The 22,176-nt window shown below is 43.9% G+C and overlaps 1 protein-coding gene across 4 annotated transcripts in view; it reads right to left on the bottom strand.

Annotated features, from left to right (window-relative positions):
* The window catches only part of FAM120A (family with sequence similarity 120A), a 98,098-nt gene extending 76,223 nt beyond the window's left edge, over window positions 1-21,875 (bottom strand). For 2 of the 4 annotated variants that reach the window (XM_053293803.1, XM_053293806.1), the window contains exons 1-3: window positions 20,509-21,871; window positions 12,300-12,546; window positions 11,267-11,349 (exon numbers count right to left, since the gene is read on the bottom strand). In XM_053293803.1, the coding sequence (XP_053149778.1) occupies window positions 11,267-11,349; window positions 12,300-12,546; window positions 20,509-20,982 (804 nt within the window). In that variant the 5' untranslated portion in view covers window positions 20,983-21,871. Of the gene's footprint in view, window positions 1-11,266; window positions 11,350-12,299; window positions 12,547-20,508 lie in introns of all 4 variants that reach the window. The other 2 variants (XM_053293805.1, XM_053293804.1) reach the window with 2 other exon arrangements.
* Between the last annotated feature and the right edge of the window lie 301 nt (window positions 21,876-22,176).

The raw sequence follows: 22,176 nt of genomic DNA, 5'->3' as shown, positions 1-22,176 counted from the left end.
TAAAAGCTTCCAGAAAACCTGAGACCATAAAATCTTAAGGTCATTAATGGAAAAGTTTCTCCGGATAGATGTGCTCCACTGGAGTGGATCCGTCAAGCCCATCCCTTTCTGCCTTGTTGACTTACCTACTGAAGCTCAAATCATCTGGACTCTCGTTGTCCTCAGTCAAGGTACATTTGGATGCTGTGACTTAATACCTGACAGAACTGGGTCGCCCATCTCCCTTCTGGGACCCAACTGTCAAGCGCTTCCTTAAGGGACTGACACTTAAAGACACGGACACACCAAGGACAGCCCCTTCGTGGGAACTTCCATTCATGCTGACTCAACTGATGGGTGCCCCATTTGAACCTCTAGCCTCGTGAAACTTGAGACCCCTGACATGGAAAACTGTGTTTCTGTTGGCTATCATGTCTGCCCACAGGGTGAACTAATTACGCGCCCTTCGAGTGGATCCACACTACTTGATTTTTCATTTAGACAAGGTCCAACTTTGGCCCGGTATTTCACTTTTGGCTAAGATAGTCTATACCTTTCATCGTACTTAAGATATCTCCTTGCCGGTGTTCTTCCAGAACCCTACCTTGGACTCAGAGTGTAAGCTTCTTTGGATGTTTGTAGGGCACTTAACTTCTATGCCCAGCAGACTAAGGACATTCATCTATGCCCAGCAGACTAAGGACATTCATAAAGGACCTCACCTTTTTGTATCTTATGCTGACCATTCCCTGGGTGCTCAGCCATCTGCTCAAAGCCTATCCAGGTTGACAGTGGAGGCCATTCGCCTGGCATACCAACTGGCGAAGAGACCCTTGCCGGGCCCAATTCATGCACATTCTGCACTGACTATGGCAATGTCAGTAGCCTTTGATGATAACCTTTCTCTGGATACCATTTGTCAGGCTACCACATGGGCATGACCTCACATGTTCGACATGTGCTTGATGTGCGTTCCAGACAGGATGCAATTTTTGGAAGGATGGTGATCCGCTCTATTTTCCAGTGATTGCCTGCCTGCCTCCTGTTCAGGTATGCTTGTGATGCGCCCATGTGTGACAGACAGAGACCACGACTTAGAACAACAGGTTGCTTACCTGTAACTGAGGTTCTTCTAGTAGTCATCTGTCCATTCACACACCCACCCATCCTTCCTCACTGCTGTCTCTGTTTTTTCTTTTCTACTCTGTAGATCAGCAAACTCCAGAACTGACTTTGAGGGGAATCAGAATAAGTCTGGAAAGGGCGAAGTTACTGCCCAAAATCAAAGCTTGAGAGATTCCGTGGCTGTCCCTGCACAGGCACAGAGCCCCATGTGTTAACAAACAAATGACCACTAGAAGCACCTCAGTTACAGGTAAGCAACCTGTTGGTTTCCTTGGACCAATGTTGTATCAAAACAGCTTAGATCCAATGGTCTCTCTGTTCAGACCTATCAGATATTATAACAGGTGCCAAGATTCCAGAACAGAGTTTCATTTGTAGGAAACAGCACTATGGAAGAACCATGACTGAAGACTGCAATACTAGGATTGTGCTTCAAACTAGACAAGAAGAGCAAAATAAGATGCTTTAAAAACCCTTCAGAAACCATTTACTTCATTACTGGCATAGTGACTCTTGGGGCAAAAAAGCAGAAGAATGGTCGATGAAGTTTGCTGATGCATTGAAAGACCTCTTGAAGAGACAGAAATGGAATGGGATTCCAAAAGGGTACAAAACACAAAGAGTAAGAGTGTACACTTGAGGACTTAACATTTTGTTATCAACTGGAAATGAAAACAGAGATAAATGAAGATCTTGCCTGATCTGGGTCACTGTCACAAGGCAGCAACCCCAGAGAGCTGCTGAGGGCCCAATGCTTGAGGGAAGGGGGCATGGGACACTGCTGGTGCTTACCAGGCAGGGCCCTTGGGCCAACCAATGACTGGAAGGAGCTGCCCCTTATCTTGGCAGTGGTGTGGTCAGAGAGGGGTAATGCTATGTTTTTTTCACTGCTGCCAATGGCTTTGTAGCCAGTGAAGGCCTATACCTACCATTTCTCCCTGTCACAATCAGGGTGGAACCAGGGGGGCAGGCAGGGCACGTGCCCTAGGCGCCATTGCAGGGGTGTGCACAAAATGCCTGCCATACCCTGCCCCCAACCACAACAATTTAAAAAGTTTTAAAAGATTTTTTTTTTTAAAAAAAACCCATTTAATCTTCACGGATGCCCAGGCGCCCGCTACTGCCCGCTGCTGTGGCTGGCCTGCCCACCCGCACGCCCACACACACACTCGCACACTGTAGGCACGACTCACTCGGAGTCTGGGAGCCGGAGGGCAGGCGGGCGCTCTCCCATTCGCTGCGATCTGGAGAACGTGTGTGTGGCGCCCTCTCCCCCCCACCACCCAGGCTACTAGTGAGTAGTGAGATCTTCAGTATCACTTCAGGCAGCGTTTCCTGAATCCTGCCTAAAAGCAACTATTCCCCTTTCTCTCCCGAGAAGGGGAGAATAGATGCTTTATTCCATCTGAAAAGAATCGGCAAAGTCGGCAAGTGCTCACTGGGGGGCGGGGGGGAGGTGAGCTCCTAGTAGCCTGGACGGGGTGTGTGGACGGGGGGTTGTTTGTTGGGGCCAAGAACGAGGGGAAGGGTGGCACCGGGGCAGGAAGGTATGCTAGATCTCCCTGCCTCACAGTAATAGCTACTGGGAATTGTGGTTTTTTTAATTTTATAGGCACACATGGCAAGCCTGAAGTTCAAACTACAATTCCCAGAAAGCAGAGTGTTATATGAGCTTTAGCCAATGAACAGCCGAGAAGGGCGGATGTTTTCCTGCTGTGTAGGATGGGATGGAACTCTGTGTTGTTCATCAGGGAAGCCGTTGCAGCTGCCTTAGAGAAGACAAGTGGGAGGGGAGGGGATTGCATTCCATCCCAATCCCAATGCAAAGGCTAGCCTGCCTTTCCTGCCTGGATTCCTAATTAGAAGGGGCTTGCGTCTGAGTAATGGCTTGCAATGAGAGAGAGGGGTAGGTAGGTGGATTGCTTTTTGCATGTTCAGTCAGAGGAGAGGAGAGTGGTCTGCGTAGCTCAATGGGGGCGGTTTCTAAAAGTTGGGTTTCCATGAGAACAGAAGACGCTGGGTTGGTTAATATCCACGTGGAGCTTCCCAGACACAGCAAAGAGAGGGCTCCGGAGGGAATAAAGCACACCAGAAAGCAACCTGGTAACGCCGGTAACAGATGAACTATTGCAGACAGCAGTCGTCGCTTATCTCAGCAAAGCTGCGTTTTGCAGTAGAGGTTTCTGGCTAGTGGGAAAGGCGTTGTGGTGGAGTAGGAATATTAGTTGCCTCGGATTTTATTGAGGATTTAATGCTGCCTGGGAAGGCTACGTGGTGGGTGCGCTTTCCCCCAGGGTGGAGGAGCCTGCCTCGCCTTTTCCCTGGTTTGCTTTTCCGGTGCGTGTCCCCTGGCTTAGGGTGCGGGCGCGCGCACGCACGCACACACACCCCTTCGCTCAAACAGAAGCTGAAGTTGGGAGGGGTTTCTTCTCTTCCACCGCACTCCCCGCCAGCAAGCAAGCAAGCAAGCCCTACCTGCCTTCTTGGGTATGTTTTGGTGTTGGTGATCCTTTTTAGTGGCCACCTTTGACTTCCAGTCTCTGGGATTTGGCATGTGTTGGACTCTTCTTCCTCTGCTGTGAGTTTTGCAGTTATTTCAAACAGATGAAATGCATTCCACTTACTGACCCTTCATTCTTCTGCAAATCAGTTTCTTTCCACTGAAAGACTAGCTAGAAAACCAGCTAGAATTTCAAATGGGATTGTTTATGCACCGAAGAATAAGTATTAACAGCAAAAATGTATTCACAGTATGATTGTTTTCTGCTGATGAAAATGAATTGCTACTTTAAAAATAAGAAAGAATGCAGCCTATTCATTATAGAATATTTGTTCTGATATTCTGCAATCACACTCCCAATTTATAAATAAATATGTATGTATAGGTCATTATAGGTCATTAGGGAGTCTAGAGCAGTAAGCTCCAGTTATCCAACTTCTTGCAAAACAGTACGGCTTTCAATCAATTAAAGTTATTGATTACTGTTCCACTTTATCCAACTTTTTTGCTTTTTCAAAGAGAACTTTGGTTAGGGGTGGAAATAAAGAGAGAATGTTTTCATTCTTATTCACATTCAAACATAATCAACAAATGGAATTAATTGCCAGAAGATGTAAGCCCCTTTCAGAATGGCACCATGGGTGTCAGATGTCTGGAGGGGGGGCGTAATTTCAGTGCTTGCCCTAGGCGCTATTTTCCCTAGATACACCTCTGTCCCGACACAGCACAACACAATACATTAGTCAGGTGGTGAGACACAAGGCACCTGTCAGCTGAGCTCACATTGTTGCTTTTAAAAGAGCCCCTGGTGGCGCAGTGGTAAAACTGCTGCCCTGTAACCAGAAGGTTACAAGTTCAATCCTGACCAGGGGCTCAAGGTTGACTCAGCCTTCCATCCTTCCGAGGTCGGTAAAATGAGAACCCAGAATGTTGGGGGCAATATGCTAAATCATTGTAAACCGCTTAGAGAGCTTCAGCTATAGAGCAGTATATAAATGTAAGTGCTATTGCTATTGCTACTGCTCTTGAAGTAAAAGAAATAAAATCCTGCTGTGCCTCACTCCTAGCTAAGGGGAAGGGGCCCCCAGGAGAGCACTGTCAAACCTGAAGCCAGCTCTGCCAGGAGATGATGACATCATTAAGCAAAATTCTTGGCTGAATTAAAAGTGATGTTATTTTAGTAGGAGAAAGACAATTAATAACATTTTGAAAAGCAGCAGTAAGGCCTTATTTATGAATTTGTTTATTACTTTTCTATGTGAACCACTTGGAGAACTTCTGTTGAAAAGTAGTATATAAATATTCGTAGTCAGTAGTAGTAGTAACAGGTCTTGTTTTGAACTATGTGATTTTGGCCATCTAGTTCTAGAACAATGAATTCAAACCAATGAAAATACAAATAGGAGCTATTTGAGTGATGGTCTTGTTTATTAATATTCAGGGCAGTAAAATCCAAAACATATTGTGAGGAGCTTCAAAAGGATCTCTCCAAACTGGGGCAGTGAGCGACAAAATATCAAATGTAGCTCAATGCAAGCAAGTGTAGCTGTCAGCAACTGACCAGGAGATGGGGTCATGACAGACAGCTCTTCTTGGCATCATGACGGACAGCTTGTTGAAAGTGTCGACCCAGTGCACGGCAGCTGCGAAAAATGCAAATTCCATGCTAGGGAACATTAGGAGAGGAGTGGAAATAAAAATGCTAACATTAGAATGCCCTTATACAAATCTGTGGTGTGGCCACATTTGGAGTACTGAGTACAGTCTTGGTCACCATATCTTAAAGAGGACACTGTAGAACTGGAAAAGGTGTAGAGGAGGGCAACCAAGCCAGCATAGTATAGTGGTTAGAGTGTTGGACTAGGACTGGGAAGACCTGAGTTCGAATCCCCATTCAACCATGAAACTCACTGGGTGACTCTGGGCCAGTCATGTCTCTCTCAGCCTAACCTACCTCACAGGGCTGTTGTGAGGATAAAAATAACCATGTACACCACTCTGAGTTCCTCAGAGGAAGAGCGGGATATAAGCTGGATTTTTAAAAAACAAAAACAAAAAAAACCCCAAGATGATCAGGGGCCTAGAGCAAAGGCTAAAGCATCTGGAGCGTTTTAGTTTGGAGAAAAGAGGTGACTATGGGGAGACATGGTGGAGGTTTGTAAAATTATGCATGGAGTAGAGAGAGTGGACAGACATTTTTCTCCCTCTCTCACAACACTAGAACCAGGAATCACCGCATGAAACTGATTGCCAGGAAATTTAGGACGAACAAAAGGAAAATGGAATTCTCTACCACAGGATGTGGTGATCGCCACGAGCTTGGATGGCTCTAAAAAGAACTTAGACAAATTCATGGAGGACAGGTCTATCAATAGCTACTGGTCTGGTGGCTATATACCTCCAGGCTCAGAGACTAGATGCCTCTGAATACCAATTGCAGGGGAGCAACAGCAGAAGAGAGGGCATGTCCTCATCTCTTGCTTGTGGGCTTCACAGAAGAATCTGGTGGGCTTCTGTGTGAAACAGGATGCTGGACTAGATATGTCTTGGGCCTGATCCAGAGGGGCTGTTCTTATGGTAGGAATGAATGGGTGATAATTAAGAAACTGCATTAAGTAGGCCTGTTTAGCCCATTGAAATGTTAGCTAAGCGAGCATATGATTGATCTGAACAGTAGAAATCAGTAGAGTGGGGAGAACTATTTAGGTTAATGGTGATTGTGGAGACAATAATTAATGACTACAAATTATCCATTAACAAGTTTAAAATTGGAGATCAAATAATTAGGTTAATAAACTTTTCCCTAAAATGAGGAAACAATGGAAGAAGTGAGGCACAAGAATTTGCTTATGTAATCTTGAGAAGGATTTTGCTAGAGACAAGAAAGTCCAGAATGGGGAGAAGGGAAAGAAATCAGTTAAAAACAAAACAAAACACCTGCCCCTGAGGTCCAAAATAGTAAATCCTCCAATAAATATTTTCTTTTTCAGATAAATCCATAAATGAATGCTAATTACATTTGTGGGATGATCATATTCTGAGCTCATTCTCTCTCTCTCTCTAAATATTTATTTATTATTTAAAATATTTCTATCTCACCCCTCCAGTGCAATACTGCTCAGGGCAGCTTACAATAACAAAACAAATACAACAGTATTAAATGAATAAACCTCAGTTAAAACTACAGCCAATTAAAACCAGATTTACAAATTAAAAACCCACTAGAGCAAACAAGAATAAATATTTTTAAAGCCTCTCAACAAAATGAGTCTAAGTGTTTCTGAAAAATGCTGAGAGTGGGAACATGACCAAGCTCATCCAGAAGGGCTGGATGAGTTGAGGGGCCACAAGAAAAACCCCTGTCTATGATCCCCAGCAATTTGATTTCAGGCAATAGCAGGTCCAGACGTAAGATATTAGGCATCTTACGGCCTAAGATGTGGTGCTCTGGCAGGTTTAGATGGGAGAACGTGGTCTGACAGATACCCCTGTGCCAAGTCATACAGGGCTTTAAAGGTCAAGACCAGCATTTTGAAGCTACCCTGGAAGCAAACTGAGAACCAATAAAACTGTCACAGGATGAGTGTAATACTCGTGAAGCAACTAGTGCCCATGAGAACTTGCGGTAGCATTCTGGACCAGCTCAAGTTTCAGAACTGTCTTCAAGGGCAGCCCCACATACAACGCATCATAGTAATCCAGACTGGACATCCAGACTGGATTACTGCAATGCACTCTATGTGGGGCTGCCCTTGAAGACAGTTCTGAAACTTGAGCTGGTCCAGTCACCAAAAACAAGAGTGACTGAGGTAAAATCTGACACGAGCTGCTTTTATTCTTTCAAGACCTTGTTGCAATAATTTGTAAGTCCAAACATAGGTTATTTTTAGCAGGCCTCTACAAATCCACTTGCCAGCTCACCAGTGACAAGTGTCCCTAGCTCTCTGACAAGCAGGACATAGGGCTGGAGGCAGCTGCCACTGGAGAGCTGGACACCCAGCACCAAACAGATCTCCTCACTATAGACTGTATCTTTTTCCCCACTGTCATTTTTGAGAAGATAAGAAACAGAAGGAATCCTTTCTGAGCAATAGGAGTAAGGCTCTCACTGTTGCTTACCCTCTTTAATATCCCTGTGCAAATGAGAGAAGACCCATTTCTCTCCTAGTTCTCTGCCTGTGTGCCAAAAAAAGGGAAGAGAATTGGTGGCGACCAGAATTATTGCTGACTAGTGAGCTAAACATAAATTTGTGGATCCCTGATCTTTAGTTTCAACATTTTGATTTTTACTTTATGTTTCTATTATTTGCTGATTGACATCAGCTTGCACTTCTGTCTCAAACATATTTAATATTTATTCAAACAATGAATACTTTTTAACTTCATAAGTAGACTAAAGAGCACTATTTTAAGTGCTTCCTGTTAGCTTACACATATTAGGGGTGTGCACGGAACCACGGAGCTGCGGTCCAGCACTGGGGGGGGGGGTTCCATTAAGGGCGGGGGAGGGTTTACTTACCCCTCCCGCCGCTTTCCAACTCTGGCAGCCGTATTTACTATAGCAATCGGGGCGGCGGGATACCTCCCTGCCACCCCTTTCCCCGCTTGCTTGCAAGAGGCTTTAAAAAGCCTTTTGCACTGTAGCAATCGGGGTGGCAGGATACCTTCCTGCCGCCCCTTTCCTCGCTTGACTGCAAAAGGCTTTCCCCGCTTGACTGGAAAAAGGCTTTTTGCAGTCAAGCAGGGAAAGGGGCGGCAGGGAGGTAACCTGCCACCCCGATTGCTACAGCACAAAAGGCTTTTTAAAGCCTTTTGCAAGCAAGCGGGGAAAGGGGCGGCAAGGAGGTATCCTGCCGCCCCGATTGCTATAGTAAATACGGCCGCCAGAGCTGGAAAGCAGCGGGAGGGGTAAGTAAACCCTCCCCCGCCCTTAATGGAACCCCCCACCCATAACCTTCTGAACTCGAACCGGCCGTCCCTGGACCAGTCTGGAGGCCTATAGAATGGCCTCCGGACTGGTCCGGGCACATCACTAACACATATCAGCCAGCATCCACACAAGAGCTGTGCATGGGGAGAACCTCTGCTCACATGTGGAGGGAAATGATTATGTTAGGCAATCCCCATTTCCGTCTGCAGCCTACGCCTACCAATAATATATTCCTGAGGGCTGGGTATCCTCATGGAACATATTTTCAGGAGGCAGGGATTGCAGGGAAAAGGGGGGAATCACCAATGTGTACACAGAACCACATCTGAGTCTGGTTGTCAGCCAAGGCTACAATTCTAAACATCTTTACCAGGTAATAAGCACCTCTAAAAAACAGTAAGATCTAATACCAATAAAATATACATAGAATTACACTGTCTTTTTCCAGCATTGCTACTCTCCATTTGCTGCCAATCCTGAGGCGACAGGAAAAGGAACTGGGGATTTAGGAGCTGCCTAGTCTCACGGCAAATCATGGCTGTTGAAGCTTCCTGTCGATCCTAGAAGCATACGGAAATACCCTTAACTATAGGATGGGCTCTGATTACAGTGGGAAAGAGCTTCTTCCTCTACTCCTGATTAGCTAGCTATGTGCTAAAGCTGAACAAACCTCGCTCAGCCTGACTGACAGGTTTCAGAAAATTAGCACCGAGTACTCCCATTGAAAGTAATGGGACAAGTTCTCCCATTAACTGCAGTGGGAATATTCACAAGTAACTTAGACTATGTAAGCCAGTGACTGGAATAAGGTAAAATGTGCTGTTGGGTCAGTGTCGACTCCTGGCCTTTCAGGAGATGCCTTTCAGCATCTTCCTATATCGCTGCCGCACAATATAGGTGTTCGGGGATTTGAACCAGCAGCATCTGGCTTACTAGTCAAGTCATTTCCTTGCTGTGCATTAGGTTCATATGTGCTTCTAAGTAACTAACATACTTAAGAGTCAATATGGGGCCTCCCCTTATCAGATTTGCTAATAACCTTGGGTTTGTTTTTGGGTTTTTTGCCCATCCTTCTTACAAGCAACTAGATTATCAACCTTTGCTTGATAATTTTCTTTGCCTGTCCAGGCAGATGCAAAGAGAAGTAAGTCCAAGGGGCCAATGAAGCTGACCTATTAGGCACATAAGATATACAGCAGGACAGCTTCTTAAGAGATTCATCCCAGCACAGATAAATGCCATTTAAACAGGCTGTAATACATATCCAAGAACACTCGCACTGGGTCACCCTTGTGCTATTGCTTTATTTTTCACGCAGATAATTTCATTAAATGTTTATAAAATAAAGTGAAAACAAGACCAGCAACCTGCGTGCAAATTTGTAGCAGCCTATCTATACACAATGATGGATCTCAATGTCATGACATGATATTGCAGGTCAGCACAATCTAAGGTTGCTTTTTGTTCCTTCCAAGAAAAAGATTTTAAATGAGTATGAAATTAGAATATACATGACCACTCAATAAACCGGTGTGTGTGTGTGTGTGTCCCCAGAGCTCATAGTGCTGAATCAACCTTCAATCTTGTGCTACAAAACTAAGCACACTTATTTGGTAGCAAGTTCCATTGATGCCAAGAGAATGATTTCTGAACAAACACAGTTAGCACTGATTTGTTATTTTCTAATGGCTTCTTCTACAGCCCTTATCTAAAGACTGTCGTCTTGTTCTACATATCTTCCTAAGACACAATCTTACTCATTCAAGCCATGAGAAAGTCTTATACACTAAAACAAAGCATTAAATACATTTAAGTTATGCCCTTTAAGTAGTTCCTGCCATACTTTTACCATGCCATTACAGTAAATGTATGGCAGGAACTTTAGTCAGCTTCAGGACTTTATTTTGCAAGGTACCAAAACTTAATCTGCAAGGTGTTTATACTTGTGTCGAGATGAGAAAGTGATGAAATTCAAGAAAGCAGGACATGCTTCTCTTGCCTAAATCATCATTTTGAATTTACCATTTCTGACTTCTCATTATTGTCAACTAGAAAGATATTATGGGCGTTTTAATCTGAGTACACTAATTTGCTTTGGTTTACCTAAAAATTAGTTTTTCAGCCACACAAGCAGCAAAAATAGTTTTTTAAAAGAACTTAGACATTTCTAGGTGACTGTGCCCAACCACATCTAGAATCAGAAGGGTCAGGTCACCATTGTCCTTCCTGGTGGCTATTATAAGCTGTGCACAGAAGACAAGGACAGTTCTCTGGTTCACCATTACACACCCTCTTTGTTTAGGTTTTGGAGATATTGTTTCATAAAGTTGCCAAACGGGTCTGCCACTGTTGCCTAAGTATTAAGCCTGAGATGCTAGATGTACCTAGTTTAAGACAAATTCTGTTCTCTAAAGCAAAAACAAAACAAAAAAGAAAGAGACCCAATACTGCCAACTAGCAATCAAATTTCTGTTGCTAGTATGATAAAATCAGAACTAAAAATATAACTAGGAAAACGGGGTATGCTGAAACATCTAGCTGCAGTCCATAACACAATTTCTCCGCCATAGTCTTCCTGAAGTTTCTGGTACTACATTAGAGTAAGTGCATTGCAAATTGCAACTCAATCTTAAATTTCTCAGGAACCATTCAACATTATTAAATATTGCCTATATTATTTCCACAGTAAGTTACTTGCTTAACTGTCAGAAAAAAATATGAGAACATTGTACCTTAAGAGAGGCTAGTGGATGCTCTGGACCAAGTAAACTCCAATGAAAGGAAGCCAAATCTTCATCAGGTAGAATGTGATTACCTAGAACATACAATGTACAATATTTGTAAGCTGCTAAAAATAAATACTTGCTGCAAATGTTGGTCTCAAGATACTGGTTTTTTTAAACCTGAGGCTGTGTTGGAATTAGCTGAACCTGACAGAAGTTTGGGGGGGAGTGGGGTGGATTTTATTTTATTTATTTTTTATATATTTTATTACTTCCGTTTAACCCAAATATAGTAATAGAATGTGATAACAAATGTTTATAACAGTAACTAATATACATGAGTAGCATCCACAGCAGTACTAACAGAAGTCAGAGTTAGAGCAAGCAATTCTTTTCTTCCTACTGTCCTCCCAGCAATCCCCAGAACCACGCAAAAGGTCATTCTTGAGGCTTCAGTAATATTCTGAGATGCAGCACAGAGACTGCAGGGGAAGGGAGAAGATGCACAGAGATACCTTCCACTAGCAAAAGTGTATCCAAACACCTTCCAGAGTCTCCCCGTCCCCCTACAGAAATAATCGTGCCTTATTTCACACAATTGCTATGGGTCCCTAGACCCTCAGAAATGACTTTCTAGGAGAAGGGTAGAAAGCAGAGAAATGCTTGCACTAACTCTGACTTCTGGTAGCGAGCGCCACTGTGGATGCTAGCCCATGGGTTCCCCCGCCTCCCAATTTATAAACATGTTTATTTGAAAGTAAAGATCTTACTTGAAAGAAATCATGTTTAGCACTGCAGTCTTACTTGAAATACTTCTGAAACCAAATAAACATTCTACCAAGTAAAAGTGTTTGAGATCAGGGTACCAGGGATCTCATCCATTGCTGTAAAAACCGCAAACACACAAACCAAAAGGAGAGGAGCATCTCATAAACAAGTGTTTTTAGAAACATAGAGTTGTTAAGGCTTTGTTCTAGCCTTTTCATTTACACATTTTTAAGAACAGTTTATATGTGGGACTTCCACATGTTATTCCACCTACCTAAAAGAGCAGCAAAAATAGGAAACCGATTTGGATTCAGGTCCAGTTGCTTGGCAACTTCGTGCATCAGGTATTGGCTTGTTGTGAGGCTTTTTCCATTACGGCTCAGTTTTAGGGCATGGGCACTGAAATAGTAAGGGATGTTGCACAATGCATAATCTGAATCATACGCAACCAAGCCATGGAAACCTTTTTCTCGGCAAAAAGCAATTACTTCTTGGTGGTGGTCTTCAATGCTCTGTGAAACCTATGTTTAAAAAGATGGGGAGGGAGAAGAGGAGAAGTACACATTAACTATTATAAGCAAACAGTACAAGCATTGTCAGTTTCTGTTGAAATTTATATCAGTAGTGCATATCAAACAAGTTTTAATGCTGACAATGTGTAGTTCAAGCCTGGTGTACACTATGGTGTATGCTGATATATACCACAAATACAGTATCAAACCTTGTCTTTGACCAAAACTTTTTTGCTGTTCTGTCAATACTTGTCCTCCCTTCAGTGAAGCACTATGGATTGTATCTATATAACCATAAGTGGAAGCAAGCTCTCAGAAGGGGACTTTCCTGCCCCTTCCAGTGTTCTCTCTAATTTTTTTCGTCTGTGTGTGGAATGAGTATGGTTCTGGGTAGCAAGATCAAGGCAGTGTGCACACATATGCATTCAGAGTGGGGCCTTCCCAAATAAACTTGAGTGGGATCTAAAATTATTTATTATTATTATTATTATTATTATTATTATTTATTCAATTTCTATACCGCCCTTCCAAAAATTAACTGAGTAGATATCAAAAAACTTGTGAGAATGTGCACATGCCCACACCTTAGAGCAGGCCTGCTCAATTTAGGCCCCCCAGCTGTTTTTGGACGACAACTCCCATAATCCCCAGCCACAGGCGCCAATATTATGGGATTATGTAGGCCAATATCTGCAAGAGGGCCAAAGTTGAGCAGTCCTGCCTTAGAGGGAACACTGGCACCTTCCAACTCACTAAAAACCTGAGGCATCCAAAATTTCCAGAATACCAAGAAAAATCACTTACTGGAAGGCTACAATTATTATATGCACACTTATTTAGAACTATGTCTAGTTAAAAAAGATGGAATTTCTTTCAAGTAAACATGAACAGACTCTGGCTGTAACAAGTATCTAGAACTTTTTAGAAACAAGGGGTGATAGTTGTTCGGCAAAACAGGTTTTGCCTATAAGATTTTTGCCCATAAGATGGAGAGTAAACACACATGCTATTCGGTTGATAAAGTATAAATATTCATAATCTGAAACTGAACACATTGTACAGTTCAGGCAGTTGGATAGCGTAAAACAGGAGTGCATGATGAACCATATGGGCTCAAGTAGATCCTGGTGAGATGCTGGATGGGAAGGATCTTTCAGTCCGTAGTGTCTGCAATGACTTGCTAGTTCTTCAGTCCAATAAGAAACCAACATAACTTATTGTGCCATGTATAATGCTTAAACCCAAAAGATCCCCCCTCCCCCACCATAGAACTTGCTGTTATACAGACAAGCATACTTTAACTCTTTTACTTGACAGTACTGTAGTTACCTGATCCAAGACTAGGTTTTTTCCAAGTTCTTTGATGTTAGAATTTGAGAGGTTGTCTTAAATTCAAAGTGCTGTTCCTTTTGAGTAAATACAGGTATAACCTGTATTTAACCCCTAAATAGGGGGGTTATCTTAAATTCAGTCTTCTATTTGGGTAAATATGGTAGACGACGATTCAGTTTTAAGAGATTAAATGTAGGCTTCAACATATTTGTGTTAAATACAGATTTCCTTTAAAGCCATGCTGACATAAGAAAAATTACTCAAAGCAGTCCCACTGAAATTAAAACAAGTTAGATATTACCTAACTTGTCCTTTTAATTTGATATGGACTACTTTGGGTAATTTCCCTCATGTAGGCCAGCAGTTTTTTTAAAAAAGCATAATTTAAAAATTTAAACAAAAATTAAATTTAAACTGAATTTTTTAAAAATATAATTAGAAATATTTATCCACCCTTCTACACACATTGATCATCTAGCAATCACTGCTACAGAAAAAAGCAGCAAATAAAAATTCCATCCAAATGTCTATACATGACTACAGTCCTCCTCCTTCCAGAAATAAGATTACTGAAACTGAGATTATGCTTCAGTAACCACTTTACTAAATATATAACAAGAATCTAAGACCCAATTCAAACAATGAACTTTATTTCCACACAAGTAAAATAATAATAATAATAATCTTTATTACGGTCGTTGACCAGCACACACAAGTAAAATTTTACTTCCAGACTTCGAAGAGTGCTGTGACCACTGTAGGCTTTGCTTTTTTCAAGCGGCAGTTTTCTTGCACCCCCACCACACCCATGCCATAGAGCAAAGTGCTTCAAAACTCAGGAGGAGCTTCAAATCAGTTTGTGATATGGCCATGGTGGTTAAGGCAAACTATTTAAGGCAAACACATCAAAAATTTTAAGGCGCTAGAGCAGATTTGTTGCACAAGGACAAGTAGTTCTCTGGACCTCTATCAATGTGTTTATGATTAGCTTGTAAACATCATGAAGAGCAGAAGTGGAAGCAACAGTTTCTCTAATACAATTAACTCACCACACCACACACATGCAGACTATACTCATGAAATCCTTATGCTACAATAAATACATTCATCCTTAGGGTGCAACAAGACTATTGTTTTTACTACTACAGACCAACATGGCTACCTGGCAGTGGTTACCATGGAAGGTGTCAACATTAAGTCTATGAAGTGAAACCCATTGACTAGTGATTATATATTATATTCCATGCATCTGATGAAGTGAACTACAGTTCACACACATTTATGCTACAATAAATGCATTGGTCTTTAAGATGCCACAGTGCTCTTGGTTATTTTAAGCAATATCCAAAGCACCTAAAATAAACTTCTTGAACTTCTAAGAGAACTAGAATTCACAGTGCCTTAACACTGGCAGACAAGGTTGTAATTAGGCACATGCTTACTTGAATTCAAATCCCATTGAATTACTTGAATTTACTCAAGTAAACAACCACACAACCAAGCCGTAGGTTGATAAATTCTCTTGAAAAGTGAGTGAAGAATTTATGAAAGCCACAAAACATTGATATGTTTCCAACAACATATTTCTAGATCTTAAATGAACACTCAGCAATACCAAGATTTCAGGATGAACTTCTGGAAAGGTTTAAAAAATTTGTAAATCTTATTTGTTCTCTGCTGTTGCCTACAGCTTAAACTAACCATCATTCTTAATGGAGAAATGAATGAATATAACTAAAGATTAAAAAATACACCCAAATTGTGTTCCAGTCATTTGTCCATTTTGTTGCCTAACTGGCATTTTGTTGCCTAACTCCATCATCTGAAATGAATGAGGAGCATCCAGATCAAGTTTGTCATTACTAAATCCCATCAAAATTAACTGGACTTAAGTTAATCATGACTAACTGGTTCTATGCTTAGTTATAATTAGCTAGTCGCAAGCCAATCGCAGCCACTCTAGGCTGCGTGGCTCGTTTGCCTCAGCCCCCTAGGAGGAGCACGTGACGCTGGCAGCTGACTCCCATTGGTCAGGCGTCCTCCTGGGGGCGAGGCTGGAGCAGGCCTATGGCCTGCTTGCAGGCACCCGCCCAGTCCGTCCAACAACAGGGACCTGACATTAGGTCGGCTGAGAAGGGCATTCCCGCTTGTCAGCGGTCAAACTGCCTTGAGCCAAGGTGCCAGCGCCCTAGGCCTTAGAGTAAGGCGGCCACACACGTGGCCGACCTGTGAGTGCCCGCACTGAGGGGGTGGAATGCCAATCCCAGCTGAATGCCTTAACAAGTCCACTGCAATTGGAATGTTAATAAAGAGGCCAGTTTCACCAAATGTAACTGCGTCCGTGTCTCCTTGGGTCTGGGTGCAATTGATGTTGTCCAAGGAGTGCAGCGAATCAAGTTCAAGTATTTTGATTTTCAGCACAATCGCTTCCCTTAATTCAAAGGCATTTGAGAAACTTTAGAAAATCTGAGGACTCGTGCTTTGCACTGCACAGCTATTCATGTACAACAAACCCACCCAAAACAGAGCTCCATCTTTTTCATTCTTGTCACTCACATGGAATTTAAAGGGAAAACAGAAGTTTACTCACACTTGCATCCTTCATTACTGACAATACCTGTGTATATATTTTTCTAAAATAATATCTAATGTAGAGCAGCTGATATATTCAGAAATGGCAAAAAATAATAATGAACAAATGGCAAAAGGCTATGAGGAAAGGTTTTACAAAAGATAAGAGAAAAAGAACAAAATAACTTATTCCTTTTGCTACACATATGTAAGCACTAGAATTTGACTATGAAGAGGATGCACAGATCTTGAAATACATAAATTGTCTGGTACTATCATAAGATTTTGGTTTTAAAATTGGAATGCATATATGTTGACAAACATATGTAGACAAAGATGTTAAGTTTTAAGCCAGAAATGTTAAAAATTTCTGACAGGACTTTACTTTAACCCCCAAACTTTATTTTATGTACTCACAATCCAAACACACAACTAAAAATTAACAGTGAGTCAATGGAATAGCTTTAAAATACAATGCATTAAAATCTTAAAATGGGACCAGTCTGGAATTCAACATTTAAACTAAAGGATAAGTGCTCTCAGAACTTTTTCCCATGCTCCTCACTCACACACCACAGATTTTCCATTTACTAGTAAAATTCCCACTGGAGAGTTCAAAATATCAGTCTCATAAATTCTTATCTTACTGCAATAATCCATTATACATGAATTATTACTTCAATTGTCAGCATGACAGAATTTATTTTGCATTTCTATACATTTATTTCAGTTTTATTTATTAAAATTACTTCTATCCCACCTTTCATCCGTAAGGAACTTCATGGTGGCTCACAACACAAATAATAGATTTTTATTTTTTTTAAGGAGCAAGAGTTCACCCATAGATTAGAAAAAATGCACAGTAGTTTGAAGTAATATGAACGTTAAAGGAACACCACAGCTTTTAAAAGTCATACAGCAAGATAACAAGCCGGGGGGGGGGGGGGATAACAATAACCTTGGAAGGCTTACGCTTTCTGGAAAAACTCTTACTGGAATAACAGTTGTGTTAGGCCTCAGTCCAGTACTCACTAAAGCAGCACTAAAAATACATAAAATATTCCCTGGATCCCTCCCACCCACCACCACCGTTGGGACAGAACTAGAGGGGCTGTTTCTAGCAATGCTAGAATTCTGCACGCAAGCTATTCTATCAAGAACTATTTCACTTTTTCAGTTGACTACCACGAGGGGCATATGCAAATACTTGCTGCTTATTTCATTTGACGACAGAATGTAAACTGTGTGAAGGCTTCTTCATGTTCTTGGTGGTTGTTTTTTTACAGTAACATTTCTGATTATCTGCACTCATTGGCATCAATGAAGATATCAAATCTAGATGGCTCCTCCTGGAAGGCCTATGACATTTTTCACTACAGACTACTCTAAGAACAAGTCTCTAACCTCAATCATTTACTCCTTTATTAGAGATGCACGTCACATCTGATTAAGTTACACAGGGAAGTGTGGTTGCACTTAACAGCTTTTCACTCTATAGAATTTAACAAGCATATACGAACAGAACAATCTAACTTGTTCACTGTAGAGCTACACTTCACATCTGTCACTCCTCTAAGCCAATCATTATACCAGATCTGTCAACTCATAGGCTTATAAAATTTCTTACCCGTTGCAACTGAAACAAGGGGTGGGACTTCCACTATCAACTTAGTCTGAAGTATCACTGCTTCTCTAAAATGCAGGATAATTTCTAGGCCTTAAAGTAGGAGTTAAAAGCAGAAAAGGAATCTGCTCTAAGCCTCCAGAAAACAAGTATGTTATCCCCACCCCACCTTCAACGAATTCAAGAAACATTAACACTCAGCATTCTCTTTTTAAATGTTTTAAAGAAAGTTGTTTTGTTTTAGGAAAACTTACCCCATCCTGAAAAATATTCTTGGTCCTGGTTAGAATTGTGGTTAAATCTGCCAAAAGGGCACACAAAACCTGGATAATGGTAAGCTCTCAAAAGGGATCATTGCAGGTCTCTGAAGGTCACATTATATTTATTAAACTATGCAACAAAACTGATGCAGTCTAAAACTATCTAAGAATGTGTTCAACATTTTTCTACTGTTTTACTCTTTCACAAGATTAGCAGAATATCCCAAGGATTCCACTGGTTTTGATTTCACAAAGTGTGTGTGTGTGTGTGTGTGTGTGTGTGTGTGTGTGTGTGTGTGTGTGTGCAGTGAAACAATACTACTTTTATCCACCATGGAAAAGGATTGCACATTTCCCTTGGGGGGGGGAAATAATTTAAGAAAAATGCAGAGACATCAATAGGGTATTAATGCCAAACATTAATGCAAGGACGATCAAGGCTAAATAGTGACTAAAGTATAGTTTAAACCTATCATCACTATTACTGTAGTTTTCAGTGCAGCAATTCTACATTTACATGACAAGCTGTAACAACTGCATGGCTTTCACTGCTGTCCAGAAAAAGTTCAAAACAGGGAACTTTATATTAAAGTATTTCAACTTACTTGCAGCAATCATTTTGTGAGAGTTTTCAACTTCAGGTTTTCATGATAGTTTTAGCTTCAACTTCCCTTAAAATATAGATCTTCTGTAAAATAACTTGTTGCTCACTTTCATTTGCTTGGCAAACTCGTGTGAGTAAAGTCCCTCAGTACTCATTTATGATTTAGACAAGATGGAAAAGTGATTGCACTTTTTAAAACTGGCTGCTGGCTACCAGAGAGATGTCCTTTTTCCCAAACAGCAGCTGCAATAAACATTCTATAAATCCACAAAAATAGAACAATGGCCCCTGGAACAATATGGAGTCAGAACACACCTCACTAAAGTTTTCAAACTACACAAACTTCAAAACATACTGCAGATTCACTTTATAATCTATAATTAGAAGTTACAAACAAACCTGGTGAGCAAGCTCCTCCCCCACCCACCACCTTTTAATACTGCTATCAAGTATGGAAAAGGAAGGTAACGGAACTGAGTAGAGAGGCTCAAGGCCGTGGCTGGGGGTGTTCTAAGGCAATAATATATCAAAAAATCAAGTGCTTACAAAGCTAAAAGAGATGTAGCCTCAGGAACAGTGGGGGAAAGACGAGAAGCTGTAATTCTTGCACAACATGTGTTTGAACTAATTTGAACATCTCTGATTGTGGATAGGAGCCTTCGGATGTTCTAGATCACCCTCATCTGGTTTTCAAAGCTTGACAGGTATGTATAAATAGAAAAATCCCTAAAGAGATTGAGGACATCAGGGTGCTTACTAAGCCCTTCTCTTTGCCAGCTAAGGGCACCCTGCAGCTCCACAGCTACTAATGAGGTGGCAGGGAGACTACTTATTTCTGCTCCAGGCAGGAGAGAGGGTGATGGCGGTGAGTCTGTGGTCAAGGCAGAAACAAACTTTTTGGCCATATTTGTGACTACTACCGGCCAGCAGTGAGCATGCTTGTTCCCAGGAAATTCACAGCACCTCCTCTCCCCGCCCAAGCCGCCAACACCGCCAGGTTTTGACGACATTTTGCGGATACAGGGAAACAGAACTCCCTTCCCTCCCTCCTCTCTCCCTCCCTCTGAACTCAGTAGAAACATAACCGGGAGGGCAACCCTGCTGCCATCTTAGTGTGCAGCCCCGATCTCCCGCCCCAAAACCCGTGGAGCCGTGAGGAGCCAAGAGGAAAGTCACAGGCGCTTCTATTGGCCGGAAAAGGCAGTCTAGGAGTTGGCCGGAGAGCCGCTGCAAAGGGGGCCTCAAAGAGGGGCCACTTCTTATCGTGTGAATAAAATGAAGCGTCGAAAGGCCCTTTTGACTCCCAAAGAAAGAAGTGCAGAAAGAAAAAAAAGAGAGAGATCGCAGAAAGAGAAAGGAACAAGAGGAGGGTGGGCAGGAGAGCGCAAGGGAAGCATGAGCATGAGACGAGAGAGCCGACAGGGGCTGTAAAGTGCAACGGGGAAGGGGCTCTTGTGCAGTGGGGCAGGGCATGGGTGCAAGGGGGCGCTGGTCTAGCAAGCTAGGAGATCTAGAAAGGGGGGAAGCGGTGGGAGAATAGCACCCAGCAGCGCCAGAGCAGGCCTCCACGACTTGCTTACCTTGATGTGGAAGCGGATGAGGGCCAGGCGGATGCAGTGCGCCATGCAGACGGGCGGCAGGAACCAGACCTTCGGCGGCGGGGTGCCCTTGTTCTGGACGTGGCTGACGATCTGCTGGGCGGTCTGGCGCTCATTGCCCTGGCGCTTCACCCACTCGTGGAGCCGGGCCTTCTCCAGGGCGCCGTTGAAGAAGACGAAGAGCTCGATGTTGCCGTTGAAGCAGGCCTTGGCCAGCGCCGCCAAGTAGCCCAGCATGTGGTTCCACTGCCCGCCGCTCACCCAGTCCGTGTAGAAGCCGCCGTAGAGCCGGTGCAGGCAGTTGTCGGCGTCGATGAGGAGGCGCAGCGGGGTCTGGGGGGGCCTTTGGCGGCCTCCACCAACCAGGCTGCCCCGAGCCAGCTTCTGCAGCTCCACCGGCACCACGGCGCTGGGGCAGTGTTTCTCGATGTAGTCCTGGAAGCCTTGCACTCCCATGGCGGCGGCGTTGGCGAGGGGGACCGGGTGGCGGCGGCGGCGGCAGCAGCAGGAGGGCGACGAGTGAGCTGGCTGGGCACGGCCGTCTGTCCAGGCGAGGCAGCAAGAGTAATAGTTGCGGGTGGGTCTTGGTGAGAAGTGATGGAGCCGGGCTGCTGGATATTGTCAGTGCTGTTGGTGGGTGGTGGTGGTGGTGGTGGTAGTAGTAGTAGTATTCAACTAAGATGGGTGGGCTGTTTGGTTGGTTGGTGGCTGGCGGCGGCTGCAGTTGCACGGTGGCTCTTCAGGGGGGAGTTGAATGGATTAGTGGGGGGTTCATGGCTGCTGCGGCCGCCATGTGCTGCTCTCACAGAGCCATGGCTCAGGCGATCCGGGCTGCTGCTGCTGTGGCTGCTGCCGCTGCGGCTTCTACTGCCGGGGGAAGGAAGGGAGGGAAAAGAGAGAGAGAGAGAGCGGGAGGGAGGAGGAAGGGAAGGGAAAGGAGAGGGAGAGGAAGGGGGGGAGCGGCACAGCGCGCAGGAAGCCAACCCACTTGCCGCCGCGGAACAGGCGGGACTTGGCCGGGGGTGCCGACGATGCCACTCAGACCGCTTGCCAGCTCGCTCTCCTCCTCGCCAGGCGGGCAGGAGGCGACTGGCTGCCTCGCCCTCCGCCTCCCCGCGCTCTCCTGAAGGGGAGGGTTGGCCGGGCCGGTTCCCTTGCTGGTCCTCCTTTCCTCCCACCTCCGCACCGCCCCCCTCGCCTGGACCCGGCCTCTGCCTGCTGGCTAGGCGGCCCCGCCGCCCCCTGCAGCTGGGACACTCGGGCGCTGGGGCCTGAGCGGCCGGGCTGGTTGCATAACCCAAGCATGCGCACGACAGGGCGGCGGGCGGGAAGGAAGCGGAGAGGAGGGTTGGACTCGGGAAGGCCTCGCAAGCGGAAATGAGGAGCGGGCGGGGAGGCTTGTCGGCGGAGCCTGCGTGAAGGGAGGGGGGCACAGCACGGAGAGGAGGAGGAGGGGGCTTCCATGGGATGCGAAGGCGTGGGGGCTGGGAGAGAGGGAGAGCGACGAGGAAGAAGGTGCCTTTAAATAGAAAAGACGAAGAGAGGGAGCGACAGGTTTTGAGGGATTTCTCGGGGTTTGAGGTTCCTTTCGAAGAGAAAAATTATCACTGTAGTTGTCACAGCCTTCACGTCTAAGATGCTAGCTGTATA

The sequence above is a fragment of the Hemicordylus capensis genome, chromosome 2 (genome assembly GCF_027244095.1).
Source record: "Hemicordylus capensis ecotype Gifberg chromosome 2, rHemCap1.1.pri, whole genome shotgun sequence".
In the NCBI taxonomy this organism is placed as follows: Eukaryota; Metazoa; Chordata; class Lepidosauria; order Squamata; family Cordylidae; genus Hemicordylus; species Hemicordylus capensis.
This window is presented reverse-complemented; position numbering and strand designations above follow the sequence as displayed.